Genomic DNA, 13,958 nt, shown 5'->3' with positions numbered 1-13,958 from the left:
GGACTCGATTGTGTTCTTTCTCTTTGGGTCCAGCTGAAAAATGCACTGCCCCACCGCTTTGTCGATGCAGTGTTTTTTTATTAAAAAAAGAACTCCAATTCCTTTGGCAACAGAGATGTCGATGCAGTACTGGGTTCTTCGTGCCCCTTCTTGTGTTTTTTTATTAAAAAAAGAACTCCAATTCCTTTGGCAACAGTTAGAGATGACCCCAGGAAGCAATCCCAGAAAATGAAAGGTAATCACCACAAGTATCAAAATCCAAGTTCAAAGCAGAGTAAATTGCTGAAAATAACCACATTTTTCTTCATCATCTCATCTAAACGCAGATCACTGGCATTTTTCTTCCAAACAGATAGGTCGGTCGCACAAGTTCAGTTTGGTGCATCTAAAACCCAAAATCGCCAACTGAACCAGCCATCACTTCTTTAAATAAATATAAAAAATCATGCAAACGATGAATTCGCTAATTTCTCCAGCAATTAGCCTAGTAGTCAACTTCCCGCAAAAAAAAAAACTAGCCTAGTCAACTGCAAATCAGTCAACGAACTACGCGTGAGGCTGCTCAACCACGGAGTCTCTTTCCCACTGGAACAGCCCAGACTTGTCAATGTCACCAACAGACAACACCGGGATACCTGCCGGCAACCCAGCAGCGCTCAGGGCATTAGAAAACATGATCAACAGGCTTCGGCATGACTGCTCTACTTCCATGCGCTCTGTCGCAGTGTGCTGCAAGGCAGGATCTCTCCAAGGTAGATAATAATGCCTGAGAGAATAAAAAAGACCATTAAATCACCTGCTCATCGTCACAAAAAGCATATGCTCGCAGATAATAAGAATGCTACACATACCATCTCCATGCGGGATTAGATTCGGCGGGGCAATGTATCTTCGAGCAAAGCGTTTCGATTTGTCCGCGGCTATCAACCAAAACTGATTCACAAAGGTTAGAAAATAGTTAGCGCACACTCATAAGCAATTAACCTGGAGACAAGACTCAACATTTATACTTTGGAAGTATAATAATGAAACATCTTGGTATCATAACACAACAGATCCAAGCGTACCTTGTTCGCTGCATCTGTCAACAAGTAACAAGCTAAGAGCCGTCACAACCGACGGCAAAGTATCAATCTTCTTTTTCACGTGACCTTGTAGGTAAAGTATAATGGCAGCCAGCGCCTCATCCGCAACGTGACTATCCGCCATTTCAAAGGTTTCAGATGAATGGTTCAAGAAAGACTGAAGAGTTCCGGGACTATTTGTGCTCGTGGCAAGACCTCCCCTCTTTTCAGGAGAGATGCGGGAGATTCTGCCAAGGATTACAGAAGCCACTAACCAACGCAATATCTTTGATAGTAGACACTCATTGTTTAGTGGCTCTTCACATGACATTTCCGCTGCAGACTTTTGTTTACACAACCAGAAGATATTGGAAGTTACCCATGAAACAACCATCACACTTCTTGACTTATCCTGTCATTGGCAAACAAAAGCAGAAAATGATTATGAAGATCTAGATACGATCGCAATACAGAAGCAATAATTTTGAACATTTAGGTTCACATTCTGATCACAATACTAAAGCAATAATGTCAAGTGCTCATTAAATGAATTCAGGGGCACAAAAAAGTACCATTTCAGAAAAAAATTGGCAGAGGACCGTTCATAAGGACGACATCAGTACCAAGCTCCATTGATGGCTTAAGTTCGATACTTCTTGAATTGCCATCAATAGCTTGGCACAACTTAAATATGCCATGGAGGGACAAGGTAAAATGCGGTTGGTATATCTTCCTTTTCATAGACAACCTCATTGTACATGCAATAACATTTAGAATTGAACTCAACATGGTGATATCCCCTTTCAATAATTTTCCATCTTCAACTAGCAGATACAGACATTTAGATATTTCTGATAGTTGCTCAAGTGCAGTTTCTTGGAGCCATTCCGTGATGAATCTTGATAAGATCAAAGCATTGAGTACCTGAACAAAGCACACAAAAATTAGAGACAACGAGAGGGTAGCTTTCATAAAACTATTGTAAAGTGTATATTTCATAGAACATAGAGAATGTTAGTTCTCAAAACCATAAACAAGAAAACCATGTGCCAAAGCTGGTCATTCACGAAGGATTGTACTCAGTGCAATTTAAGCCTGTTCCAAAAATAGCATACAGTGTGTCATAGCTAGCAAAGTAATCCTTGGTAGTTCAAAGCATGTTGGGGAAGCTATGACAATATGTATGTGCCAATAGTATGTGACTAGTTTTGATAGTTGAGGGGTGCCTTCTTGCTGGTTTTGGAGTTCAGGGTGAACTCCTGCCATAATTCAGGGGTGTAATGTGCACTTATCTCTTTCAACAACAGATTCTTGACCCTAAAAAACTATTCCCTCCATCCGGATATGTAGGGCCTAATTTGTATCTCGAGATTTACTTTGACCATTGATAAGATCAATATTATATGAGATGCATGCTGTAAAAATTATACCATTGAAAACTTCTTACAAATATGAATTCAACGGTGTACTTTTTGTGGGATTGAAAACTCCTTAAAAATATGAATTCAAGGGTGTACTTTTTGTGGGATACATCGCATATATTATTGCTCTTATGGATGGTCAAAGTAAATCTCAAAACATGTACTAGGCTCTATATATCCATATAGAGGGACTATATCAGTTTGAAACAGTATTTAACGTAAAGAAACATCATGGCCAGTACCATATTCAGCCACCAAACTATAAAACTAATTCAATAACAGGTGTATGAGACGACACTTTTGCCCTTTAAATCTTCCTCTCCCTCTTCATTCACACACTACCATGTGCTCATTCAACCTTGTGTTCTACTCAATCTTTTATCCCCAAACCTCAAGCCTAACAATCTGCCATAATCCGCCCAGCTATCCTCGCACAACCAGGAAAGATTGGCATCCACTAATCGATCCCTAGTCACTCTCACTGTCTCACATAGACGTCAACTCCCATGTGTGGGATTGGGATTATGGGGTCCATCAGCGCAGAAAGGAACCCGGCAGTATGGCACCCCACACCCCAACCTCCACAGCCCACAGGTGCAAAGTCTAGGCCAACCTTACTAATAGGCTCCCTCTTGATATGAGGAAGGCAGCGGACTCCTCTTGCTCAGTACTCCTGTCACCGTATCGCTTCACTGTCGATCTGCTCTTCTCATGGACTGTGAAAGACGAAAGAATCTCGTAACAGCCCTGCCCTGCAGGTGCTTGCATGGATTGTAGCATCGTCGCACCACACCATTAGGCAGAGTGTAGTGGGGGTCAAGGGCTAGGGATTACAGAACTGAAGTCTATTGACTGCTTGATTTTCTAGGACAGACTAGTCCAACTTAGGAGAGTTTAACTTCGACTGTAAACGCAAACCTGTCCAGCTATGAATATGAAACCTATTCAATAGGACCTGTTACCAATTAGTCACCACACTAATATGGTACGACTAAAGGACTTCCTGCAGGCACCAATCCTACGCAAGGTCGACTTCCCGGCCACTTGCCCAACTTAGGAGAGTTTAACTTCGACTGTAAACGCAAACCTGTCCAGCTATGAATATGAAACCTATTAAATAGGACCTTTTACCAATTAGTCGACACCCTAATATGGTACGACTGAAGGACTTCCTGCAGGCACCAATCCTATGCAAGGTCGACTTCCCAACCACTTGCCCCAGCTTGGCTCGGCTGGCCCTGCCCTCCACTGGAAGGTTATGGCCCACATAACAGAGGACCTTGAGTGGCAGTTGCCGCAACTCGTTTCGACGCTTGCATCAAGAGCTTCAACTTTGATTACATTGCCAGCAGCGGATGCTTTCACAGTAAATGAAATATCAATTGGCAGTTCAAGGCTGCTGCCTGCTAGTTTTTGTAATGCTCCTGACTACCAACTCGGAATGTGGAGGGAAGGATGGACCCCGAATCCCATGTTGATGGGCATGAGAGTGAGATGCACACATAGAGGACTCTGGGGGTTGTCAGGCTATTCTCTCACTGATTTTCCAGGAAGTATTTTTCTATCCGGTAATCCTTTCCAGCATATGAACCCAGAATCATAACGCTACTAGGCATAGCGAGGTTCTAGTGCTGGAGCCGAAGGGGTCAAACTAACAGTGTCTAATGACAAATATATCAGTTGTATTTAATACAGAGAGCTGCACCTAACAATTAGTGCAGCAAAAAACTGCTGTTTATAATTGACACTCATGTTCACAAACAGAAATCCCGTGATATAATTGATGGATTACAAGTTCGTGAAGATTCACAAGAAAAATGGAAGAGCATGTACTGACTTGTTGCTTCTAAGAATGGTGTGCACCATAGTTGAGATAGTTTAAAACAGTCGCTTACCTCCAATGCTAACCCAGCTATTCTGGAACTAGAGTTGTTGTCCAGTCCTTTGTCCTGAGTTGAAATAACAGAGGATATCCACGACAGAAGGCCACAAGTTTTTACTAAATGCTGAGCTAGAACTGGCAGCTTCGCACACTTCTTTAGCACCTACATGCAAAGGGATCAATCTAAGTGGGATAAATACTTGAAATAATACTGATTTATTATATTTCAGGAGACAAGAAAAATAGCACATTTCACATGAAAATGATCAATACATGCCAATATGGACAGGATCAAATCAAATAACAGTACAAAATATGCATGATGAAATGTTGCTTAATGTCAAGTGCGGCACAGAAAGGTATACTGATGTTTAGAGACAACTCTATTTATCACACATTGTTACACTTCTTATGTTGTATTTCAGGGCATGCTTCAGCTCTTGGCAGTTGTACAGAAGTAAGACAGGATAGTAAGCATATAAAAGGGTCCTTGTACTGCTGCACACTAACTCCTTAACGTAACGCACATAGTAACTTTTTAAGTTTAGTGCATCATCATACACATCCTAAAGTCAAATATATGCTAATAAAAAATTAGTGTTACCTGAAGGATTAAATGCTTCGATTCAGAATCTGAAATAGCTGAAGAACAAAAGGCAAGAGCAAGCTCTAAAACACTTTTGTTCTTGCATATCGTAGCATCATCAGCTAGATTTGATCCAGCGTATAATAAGCGAAGCATCCACAATCGATCAGCTTTGAAATGCACAGAACTACTCTTCAATAATGTTGGAAATAATGGAATGCTCTGCAAAAAAAAGTGATAAAGATAAATGCAACATGATATTCATAGCTCACGATAGTTCACATGTGTAAGTAAAAAATAACCGACCCACCTGCATGTCGACAGAGGCTGAATTCATCAAAAAATTGCTTATGGTATTGAACTGGGTATGCGTGCTATCCAGCAGTGTCAATGATGCTTCTGCGGTAAAAATAGCAATAATGGAAGGTATCCTCTGCCATGGTTTGGATATCCCATTCTGTAGATATGTCAAAAGAAGCTGGAGCTGCCATTTTTCCTTGCTTTTCTGAGAAGCCTGCACATGTCACAGGTGTACAACATAATATAAAATGGACTTCCAAATTAAATTACGGGCACAAAATTTGTTCTGTACTCAGATTGGGCATCAAATTGCTCCCAGAATGTCGATAAGGATAATCTTTCACAGCAGTTCGAGTGCACCAAGAAAATGTAAAGTACTGCTGGAACATGGATATATTGATGCAAGAACATGATTTTGTTTATAAAAGTTAGAAGCGGTATAACGGCTATAGATTATGAAATTTATATTATGCATGTTCTGGAAACCCAACCCAAATTTTATACTGATGCTATAGCTGGCAACTAAGCAAGTAAACATAACTAACAACTGCAGGCAGGGCAAGGTAATAATTGATGAGATACTTACAATTAATAAACAAGTCGACTGATAAAATATCAGGATCTCAAAAATAGCAGAGCATTACCTCGAGTGATTTTTTGAATGTATTTAGAGATTCATAACCAAGCTTTCTCAATTCTTCATCAGGAGATGATATGGAAACAAGCGTAATGGCAAGCAGCCCAACTCGAGAGAATTCAGCAGGCTCAATGTAACCCATGAGAAGAGTATGAATCAAGAAACACAAGATAAACATAGGATCATAAATCCGAACCATATCGATGCTTCGAGATGTTGTCTGTCAATCAATGTTAAGAGTGGTTTAGGAACATGAGGTAACATGTGAGCCGGGTGGACAAAAAGTGCAACCACGAAAGCATAAAAGAACAATAATGAAGCTAAAACCCTAATTGGAACCACTATTCAACAAATTACCTTCAAAATATCATCAAATTTGTCCTGACGAAGCTGTTCTAGTGAGAACACAGAAGTCCTTGAAGACCTTTTGTAGCAAAATTGCAAGACTGTCATGACACAGAGCTTAGAATCAATTGGTATGTTCTCCCGAAATAGCGCCGCCCTTCGCCTACTATTACTTTCTGTGTTCTCTGTTTTGTGGATTTCTGATATTGAAGAATCCAGTTTCAATTCTTATCTATATTTAACAGCTGCACTCCCCCATAGATGATCCATTTCAGCGATAGTTTTGCACTCATGTGACTCTATCTCATTCATAAGATTAAATATCTCCAGATCTGTTTCGCTAAGAGTTGCACCATAAACAGATAAAAGCAAGAAACTTAGCTCTCTTGATTCATTCAATAGGCCATTACTCTGTTGTCTACTCTTAATATCATACAGTATCCTGAGTAATCTGATCATTTCTATTTTTCTCTTTTCTGCTATGCAAATATGGAACTCGCTTTTTTTAGTGAAAAGAGAATCGACTGATTTTAAAATGCCTGGTGCTGGCTGTAGAAGGCTCCCTGTGGCATTAAATGCAGCTGAATATTCAGAAACTTCACTGCAGGTTATTGACGACAGAAAATGGGAGTGGCCCAGTATGAGCTCAAGAATTTCATCAGCAGGAAACTTCCCTTCTGATAATACAACAAGAACGCATCGAATTGCTTTTAGTGTGACATGATCATTGAACCTGTGCAAGAGAGATGATCTGATGAATTGGTTAAGGAAAGGTATTGACTTCAATTGGTTCAGATGAGTTTGAATCTCTGAAGACAGTTCGATAATATTCTTGAGAACTGTATATTCCAAAGAACGGACGACCCTTTGTTGTTTATCAGAGTGGGATAAACCATCACATCGGGGGAAATTCCTGAGTATTTGATCCAAAGTTCTGACCAAGATGCTTATGAAATTCAGCTTAGCATTGCTCACTCTCTTGGACTCCCTGTCTGATGCTGTCTCATTAGATGACAATCTTCTTGGGGGAGACAGCAACAACCTAATCAACGATATCTTTGCAAGCAATTTATTAGTAAGCTTCAGATGACCTTTGTGTGAGTCAGGATTAATATCATTGACATCAGAATCTAATAGGCCAGAAGATTGTGGACAAAGTGAAGCAACTATTTCCAAGCGTTGCTTCCGGGGCATTTCTTTTAAAGACAAGCAGTAGTGCAACATGGTAACAGACTTCCCCAAGAGAGTGTCACTGAAATAATCCATCATATCTTGAACTGATTCATGTTGAAAGTCACCAAAATTTTCCTCAAAAATGCTCCTAGTAATAAAACTTTTCCAACATGGAAACCCATTATCACCTAATAGCATTTCACAGTAAAAGTTTGCAAGTGGCTCAAGGAATTCAGCACACTGCATATGGCCATCACTGTGATGCCTCATGTATGACAAAGCAGCAGGCAGCAGAAGTATAGAGCTATCCTCATGAGCCCGTGAAGAATCAGAATTGTAATCCATTCCTTGCAGAATAGAAGTGTCTTCTTCTAGAACTTTCATCAACATCTGGCCAAAAAAGTTCATGTGTATAGGGCTTACTTCCAAAAGCAACCATAAAACTTTTGCTTTAACCTTAGATGTGGGAAACATACAGTGATGAAGAATGCTAAGGGGAGTGTTGGTGGCCATGGTAGATAACATCATGTGGAATGCAGTATATTCAGCGTTCTGTCCTGCAGATCTTTCTGCATTATGGATACGAATCAACATCTTCAGCAAGCAAACATCAGCAGATTCAAGATTCAGTTTAGCAGTAAAGTGGAGAATGAAATGATATACTCGCTGAATGGTGGCAATATCTGAACTTCTAATCTCCAAGCCCCATAATTGACAGGATTCTGATCTCTGATCAGTTTGTTGTAGATAATCATACAGTAATTCCATGGCAATATCAGCAACAGATAGACATACAAAAGCAGCAGGGGCAAATGCAGCTGAACAACTCGACCCACGACTTTCTAACTCTGAGAACATCCAATTTACAAGTTCTAGAAGTCTGACAGGGGACATGAATTTTTTCAATGCCCGAACCATGTAGAAATTTGGCAAAAGCAGTCCAAAGTTTCCATTGTCCATGCAGACTTCAAATTTATCCTTGAACAACAGCAGTATTTTTTCTAGCATGACCTTTGGGGAAGCAAACAGCGACTCTAAGGACTGACCATCATTACCAGCCAACAGTAAAAGGTCATATAGTTTACTAAGAAGATTCACAACAAAACCATCTACAAGGTGCAGATTTTCCTTTGAAAAACTAGTAAATGCTTCTTCCACATGTTCCGCACTCCCATCTGTCAAGTCTGGGCAATTGGATAAGGAACGTGGCAGGTCAATAGTAGGATGGTGGAGAACCGATTCAACAATATCTTGGAAACATTCCGCTGAAGCATTCAAGTCAGCAGTATTAGCAGCCAAAACTCGGATGCGCTCAAATATGCTATCAACAAGAGTGGAGCATACATGACAAAGTTCTTCAAGAACATTTGAACCCTTCCTAGTGTATGACAACAGCAAGCGATGGCTCCAGAATAATATGACTCTCAGATTAAATGTCAACTCACTGATTGTGCTTTCATAAAGCTTAGCTCGAATAAGTCGGACAAGTGCATCAAGTAGCAATGCATGTGCCTCCCCAGTTTTAGCTGGCCCAGAGAACACAAGGCTTAATACTGAAGGTAAGAGTGCACAGAACGGAGTCACATTTAGGAATGTACTCAATGCAGTCAATTCTGCAGAAATTGAGTGGTTTTGACATTTGGCCTCATCAACATCAAGATTACCCTCAATCTGTCTGAGACTACAGAAGAAAATATCCGGCCAACAAGTAGCAATTTCAGCTAGGTAATCATGTTGCAGATAAAGAACTGACGACAAGAATTGCATATGAGAAGGAAAGTGTGTTTTCACAACATCAAGAAGCTCTGGAAAGCTACCGATAATGTCCTGTGGAGCTGCACACATGATTGAAAATAAGAATGCAGTCGCTACATCATCCGGCAAATTAGTGTGTTGCTGCCTTAACATTTCTTGAACCTTTCTAATCACAGAGGACAAAGAGTTTGAATGAAGTTCAGAAGAATGTTCCACAGCTGTGAACAAACTAGAATTTTGTTGGTCCGAGATACTCCTAGAGATATGCAACAAATTCATGAATGGCCTCCATTCAGCAATATAAATCCTAGACTGTAGTTCTTCCGGTGAAAAAATATCAAATCTCTGATTCAGAACAGTACCAATAAGGTCAAGCAATAATTGAGCATCTACCTGTTTGATCATCATCGGATCAGTCACTTGAACATGCAATTATTAGGGTAAATAGGCAAGAGAGCTGTAGGCAACATAAATGATATACCTGGGACTGCAGAATAAGGTAGATTGTGTTGCACACATATAATGAAATTGTCGACTTCTCACGTACTTCCATACCTCCAGACTCAGAGTCAAGTAGCCTAAGGCATTTCTGAAGAACACAAATAACCAGAGGACTGAAATCTGGAGAATAGACTACAAACCACACACAGAAAAAAAGGTGAGAATATGAATGACTGAATGAACTAGATCTCATTAGGGAATTGTTTAAAGAGAAGACATGATAATAAGTATCAAAGGAAGACTACATAACTTAAAGTCAAAGGACAGGTGCAACAAAGTAACACATTTATGATCAGGAAGTGCTAAAGAGTGATCACTAATTTCAAAATGAAGTACAGAAGTCCAAGAAAAGAAGATCTAATTGCAGCATAGTATAAACAAAAAAACCATGAGACCAGCAGACAAGTATTTAAGTAAATTTGATGATAACATGATCAGATGATGAAAGGATGCTGGTACAACATAGTGCATAGTACAAACAAGCAACTGCAAGACAAGCAGCCAAGCATTTTGGTAAATCTGATGATTTTACATGATCTGATGATATACACATGGAAGACTTTGCGCCCTTAAATGTAGAAGTGTGATAGTTATGCTGTGTTTCAGGTGGGGCGTGAAAGGTTTACTGAAAATCAGCCGTCTATTTTCCATGTTGTTTTGCACCGCGGCCTACAGGTACCGGTAACATTTATATATGGCGCTATATCAGATCAAATGGAACCTAACGACCAAGCAAAACAGCTAATGGTTGATAAGAAAGTTAAACAGTATGACATGTATTTCAGACAGGTGTAATGGCACTCATCCATGTCACGAAAGAAAATAGTACCTTCAAGCTGGCCTGATTTAGAGATGACCGTTCGCATGTGCTCTTCATATTTGTACAAATTGTTCCCAACCAATGAAACAGCATCGCAGAGGAAAGGGATCACAATGTGTGACAATTTATTAGATACTCCAACTCCTAGGCTCTCTCTTACACACCATTTGGCTTCATACCCAGGCAAGAAAACCAACCATGCATCAATCTCCGCAAAGTTCTGATCAAACGCACCAGAACTTGTTAGAGCAGCTTTAACTAAAATGTACGCTCACGGATGATCTTAACTGGTGAGTGCAACATGATGTCAATCAGTGGTTGCAAATGCTTGTGCATTGATTCTGGAACTCTCTCTGGGTCCCAATGTCCCTCGTGTTGCCCTGAATACTCAACTAAAAGTGACAATAAGGAGTGCTGCTCATCCTTGGATAGATCCAACGGATTAGGTGGTATAACCCTAAAGAAGTCAAATGATCCATCAAATGAGCTGGGCATTACCCTCTGAAAGAAAATTTGAAGATAATCAATGCACAGAATTAGATTAGAATGTCAAGGCTATAAGTTGCACTAAGAAAAACACATCCCTTAAAAGTAGACGCAGACAACGAAGACAGAGGCTAGGATAGTTGAATGATGAAGTTTATACACATCAAAAGGTATAGAGGAAGCATAATAAAATATTACTATACCTACCAAATAGAGCCGGAGAACATCAAGCAACTTCGAGTGGAAAACACTGTCTACCACTTCTGCACCTTTCATCTCCACATCTTGCCTATCTAAGCCCCATATCTCAACAGAGTGGTAGCAGGATCGCTTGCCAAGTCTTGGTCTTGCTCTTCAGATACATTTTTGGCCCACTCAACATCAATTCCACCAATAATAATATCATCGTTAGCATTACACCTCTGTTTCTTTTGAGGCTCAGAAACCTGAGCACGTCTCTCAAGTCTACTCTGAGAACAATTTTGGTGTTTCTGACTGGCAGAAGAAAGTAACTTCAGAAGGACCTGTGGATCAGGAATAGCTCCGCGCACTTCATCTTGAATGTATTCTCTCAGAGATATCCACCTCTTGACACGCATTTGGTCTCCCTGGTTAAGTTTATCTACCAAGAATGCATCTGTTGCAGTGGAACAACTTAATCCAGGGAAACTGTTCATTCTGATTTTCCCTTTAGTTGAGCTACTGAATTCTGATGTCGATCCCACACTTGATACCACGCCATTGATTGCTTCAGTAACATAGCACAGTAGGTTCACTGACTCAAAAACAAGCCTCAGAGAACCATGCTTCACAAGATCATTAGAATGCTGCAATCCCCTATTTATCACTGCTCGAGAGCATACATGGGGCACGATGCACTTCAGAACTACCTGTACTTGTTCATCATCGACGGATACCAGATCATGTGACAGGAAACTATGAAATATGCTATCAGTTTGTGCTGAAGATATTATATCCGCTGCTAGGGAGATGGCAGCAAACCTGCAAAACGGCAATCAGACAGAAATAAGTGCACTGTACTCAAAACAAAATTAATTATATACTCCCTCTGTAAACTAATATAAGAGCGTTTAGATCACTAAAATAGTGATCTAAATGCTCTTATATTAATTTACAGAGGGAGTACATATGCTAAAAGAACTAACCAAGAGGGGGATGGCCGTGGTTCAACATTGTAAGGGAACTCATTCATGTATGCCGCGCAAAAAGAAAGTCTCTTACTCACAATAGCCAGCAACAGATTCTTGTGGTGAATGCTCTCAGTAGAATGCAACTTCTTCATCAGATCCAGCAAGTGTTTCTCGTTACCTCTCAAATGTGAGGATGGCATTAATCCATTTTTTGGATCAGTGCAGACCATGACAAGCACTTGATGAGCAAGGTCAGCTGCTTCACCTGGATCCAAATTCCCCGATATCAAGCTCAGCTGTTCCAATGTGGCACTTCCAAAAAGGACACTGCGGAGCCCTGGTGGGACAAGCGACTCCTCTACCAAAACATTATCCCGCAGTGTTGAGAGGACATACACAACGGTCTCAGCATCATCTTCTCCAATCCCGCGTAGCACCCCTGAGTAAAGCTCCCTCTGTTGAAGGACCCATCTTAGCAGCTTGGGGTTCCCAACCTCAAGGAACGACATGGCAAACCCAACAAGTGATCGCCTTGTAGAGCCAAAATTAGCACCTTTTTTCTTCTGATTCCTCCCATCCCTGCCCCCTCTCTTCTTCTGTATCCCTGCTAGTTGCGTGACAAGAGCCATCTTGAAATCAAAGCTCTCGGCAACCTCTGACGCCAACCCCCCACCACGCCTGACAATGGCAGCAAGCAAATCCAGTGCGGCATTCTGGCGCCGGAACTCGCCGCTGTTGAGTTCACGGTGCACATCCCCCACCTTGTCCTTATCCTCCAGTATCGTCCTAGCAACGGCGTCCAAGCACTTCTTAGAAAAGGCATGCTGCCGCGACTTGCCACCGGGGTTGCCCAGGACAGTGGCAAACAGGGAGAGCATGTAGGCCATCCCTGGCTTCTCCCGGTGCAGCCGCCATGCCTCCATCAGCTCCACGAGCCGCGGGGACTGCTGGACATAGTCCCGGAGCACCTCGCCACCAGAATCGCCGCCCAATAGCTGGATGAACTCCCTCGACGCGTCCGAGTAGATTTTGACCTCCGCGGTGTGGAGATTCTTGAGGATATGGACTAACCTGGTCTTGCTGGGTGCACCGAACGACTGGTTCCAGGTGTCCATCCCCACCTTCACCAGGTTCTGCTCCCGTTTCGGCACCTCCTCCATTGCGGAGACGGCGGGGACGCGATGAGGTAGAAGGATGGAGGAGGCGGACTCGGGAACGGCGGCGGCGGCTCTAGGGCACGGAGGAAAGATTGATTGGAGGCGCCTTCGCGTCGCCGGGCGGCCTCCACAGCCGCCGCCGTTCGCCAAAGGGGAGGGAAGGAGGAGGAGACCTCCCCGATCGCGCGCAAGCACACGCTCCTGGGCCGGGCCAATTGAGCGCCCTTTTTTTCTTCTCGCACGTTAACGCTTCGCTCGCTTTTGGGCCGGCCCATGTGGGAGCGAAATGCCCCCTGTTTTTCTTTCCTTCCGTTTGTTTTGCTTTATTAAAAAAAGATCCTAAAAAAAAAGTAAAAAAAGTTCTCTAACTAAATCAAATTTCAAAATATTCACGAATTCAAGAAATGTTTAGTTCAAAATAAATTTTCTCGAAATGAAAAACAATCATGAATTATAGACATTTTTCTGATTTAAATTTTTTTCATAAATTTAAAAAGATGTTCACGGGCTTCAAAAAAATGTTTGCATATATGAAACATATTCATGATTTCAAAAAGAGTTTTTGTGAATTCGGAAAATGTTCACGACATCAAAAAGTGTATATGAATTTCTGAAAAATGACAAATTAGAAATTTTGAAGTAGAAATATTTTTAATTTGATGGAAATTTACTAAAATTCA

At 41.3% G+C, this 13,958-nt stretch overlaps 2 protein-coding genes across 4 annotated transcripts; both read right to left on the bottom strand.

The window, feature by feature from the left end:
* Positions 1-204: 204 nt before the first annotated feature.
* LOC123051698 (uncharacterized) lies at positions 205-10,737 on the bottom strand. Its single transcript, XM_044474662.1, has 11 exons — positions 10,494-10,737; positions 9,645-9,796; positions 6,248-9,556; positions 5,898-6,110; positions 5,264-5,467; positions 4,972-5,175; positions 4,381-4,530; positions 1,637-1,988; positions 1,068-1,476; positions 852-933; positions 205-766 (listed from the first exon to the last, which is right to left on the bottom strand). Exons 1-3 carry the CDS (start codon positions 10,528-10,530, stop codon positions 6,464-6,466), a joined length of 3,282 nt encoding a protein of 1,093 aa, XP_044330597.1. The 5' UTR covers positions 10,531-10,737; the 3' UTR covers positions 205-766; positions 852-933; positions 1,068-1,476; positions 1,637-1,988; positions 4,381-4,530; positions 4,972-5,175; positions 5,264-5,467; positions 5,898-6,110; positions 6,248-6,463.
* Positions 10,714-13,474, bottom strand: LOC123051699 (uncharacterized). 3 transcript variants are annotated; one of them, XM_044474663.1, is made up of 3 exons: positions 12,137-13,474; positions 11,178-11,972; positions 10,714-10,985 (listed from the first exon to the last, which is right to left on the bottom strand). In XM_044474663.1, the coding sequence occupies exons 1-2, from the start codon at positions 13,279-13,281 to the stop codon at positions 11,264-11,266; spliced, it is 1,854 nt and encodes a 617-aa protein (XP_044330598.1). In that variant the 5' UTR covers positions 13,282-13,474; the 3' UTR covers positions 10,714-10,985; positions 11,178-11,263. The 3 variants fall into 3 exon arrangements, with proteins under 3 accessions (XP_044330598.1, XP_044330599.1, XP_044330600.1); XM_044474664.1 differs by lacking the exon at positions 10,714-10,985 and having other exon boundaries at positions 11,657-11,972; positions 12,217-13,474; XM_044474665.1 differs by lacking the exon at positions 10,714-10,985 and having other exon boundaries at positions 11,721-11,972; positions 12,213-13,474.
* Between the last annotated feature and the right edge of the window lie 484 nt (positions 13,475-13,958).

This window comes from Triticum aestivum, chromosome 2D (assembly GCF_018294505.1).
Source record: "Triticum aestivum cultivar Chinese Spring chromosome 2D, IWGSC CS RefSeq v2.1, whole genome shotgun sequence".
Lineage (NCBI taxonomy): Eukaryota > Viridiplantae > Streptophyta > Magnoliopsida > Poales > Poaceae > Triticum > Triticum aestivum.
This window is presented reverse-complemented; position numbering and strand designations above follow the sequence as displayed.

Coding starts and splice junctions, on each gene's coding strand:
- LOC123051698 (XM_044474662.1), bottom strand. CDS start 10,530: ATGCGAACGGTCATCTCTAAATCAGGCCAGCTTGAAG. Junction 9,797..10,493: donor TAAATCAGGCCAGCTTGAAG/GTACTATTTTCT, acceptor TGTGGTTTGTAG/TCTATTCTCCAGATTTCAGT. Junction 9,557..9,644: donor ACCTTATTCTGCAGTCCCAG/GTATATCATTTA, acceptor ATGATCAAACAG/GTAGATGCTCAATTATTGCT.
- LOC123051699 (XM_044474663.1), bottom strand. CDS start 13,281: ATGGAGGAGGTGCCGAAACGGGAGCAGAACCTGGTGAAGGTGGGGATG. Junction 11,973..12,136: donor CCACGGCCATCCCCCTCTTG/GTTAGTTCTTTT, acceptor GCCGTTTTGCAG/GTTTGCTGCCATCTCCCTAG.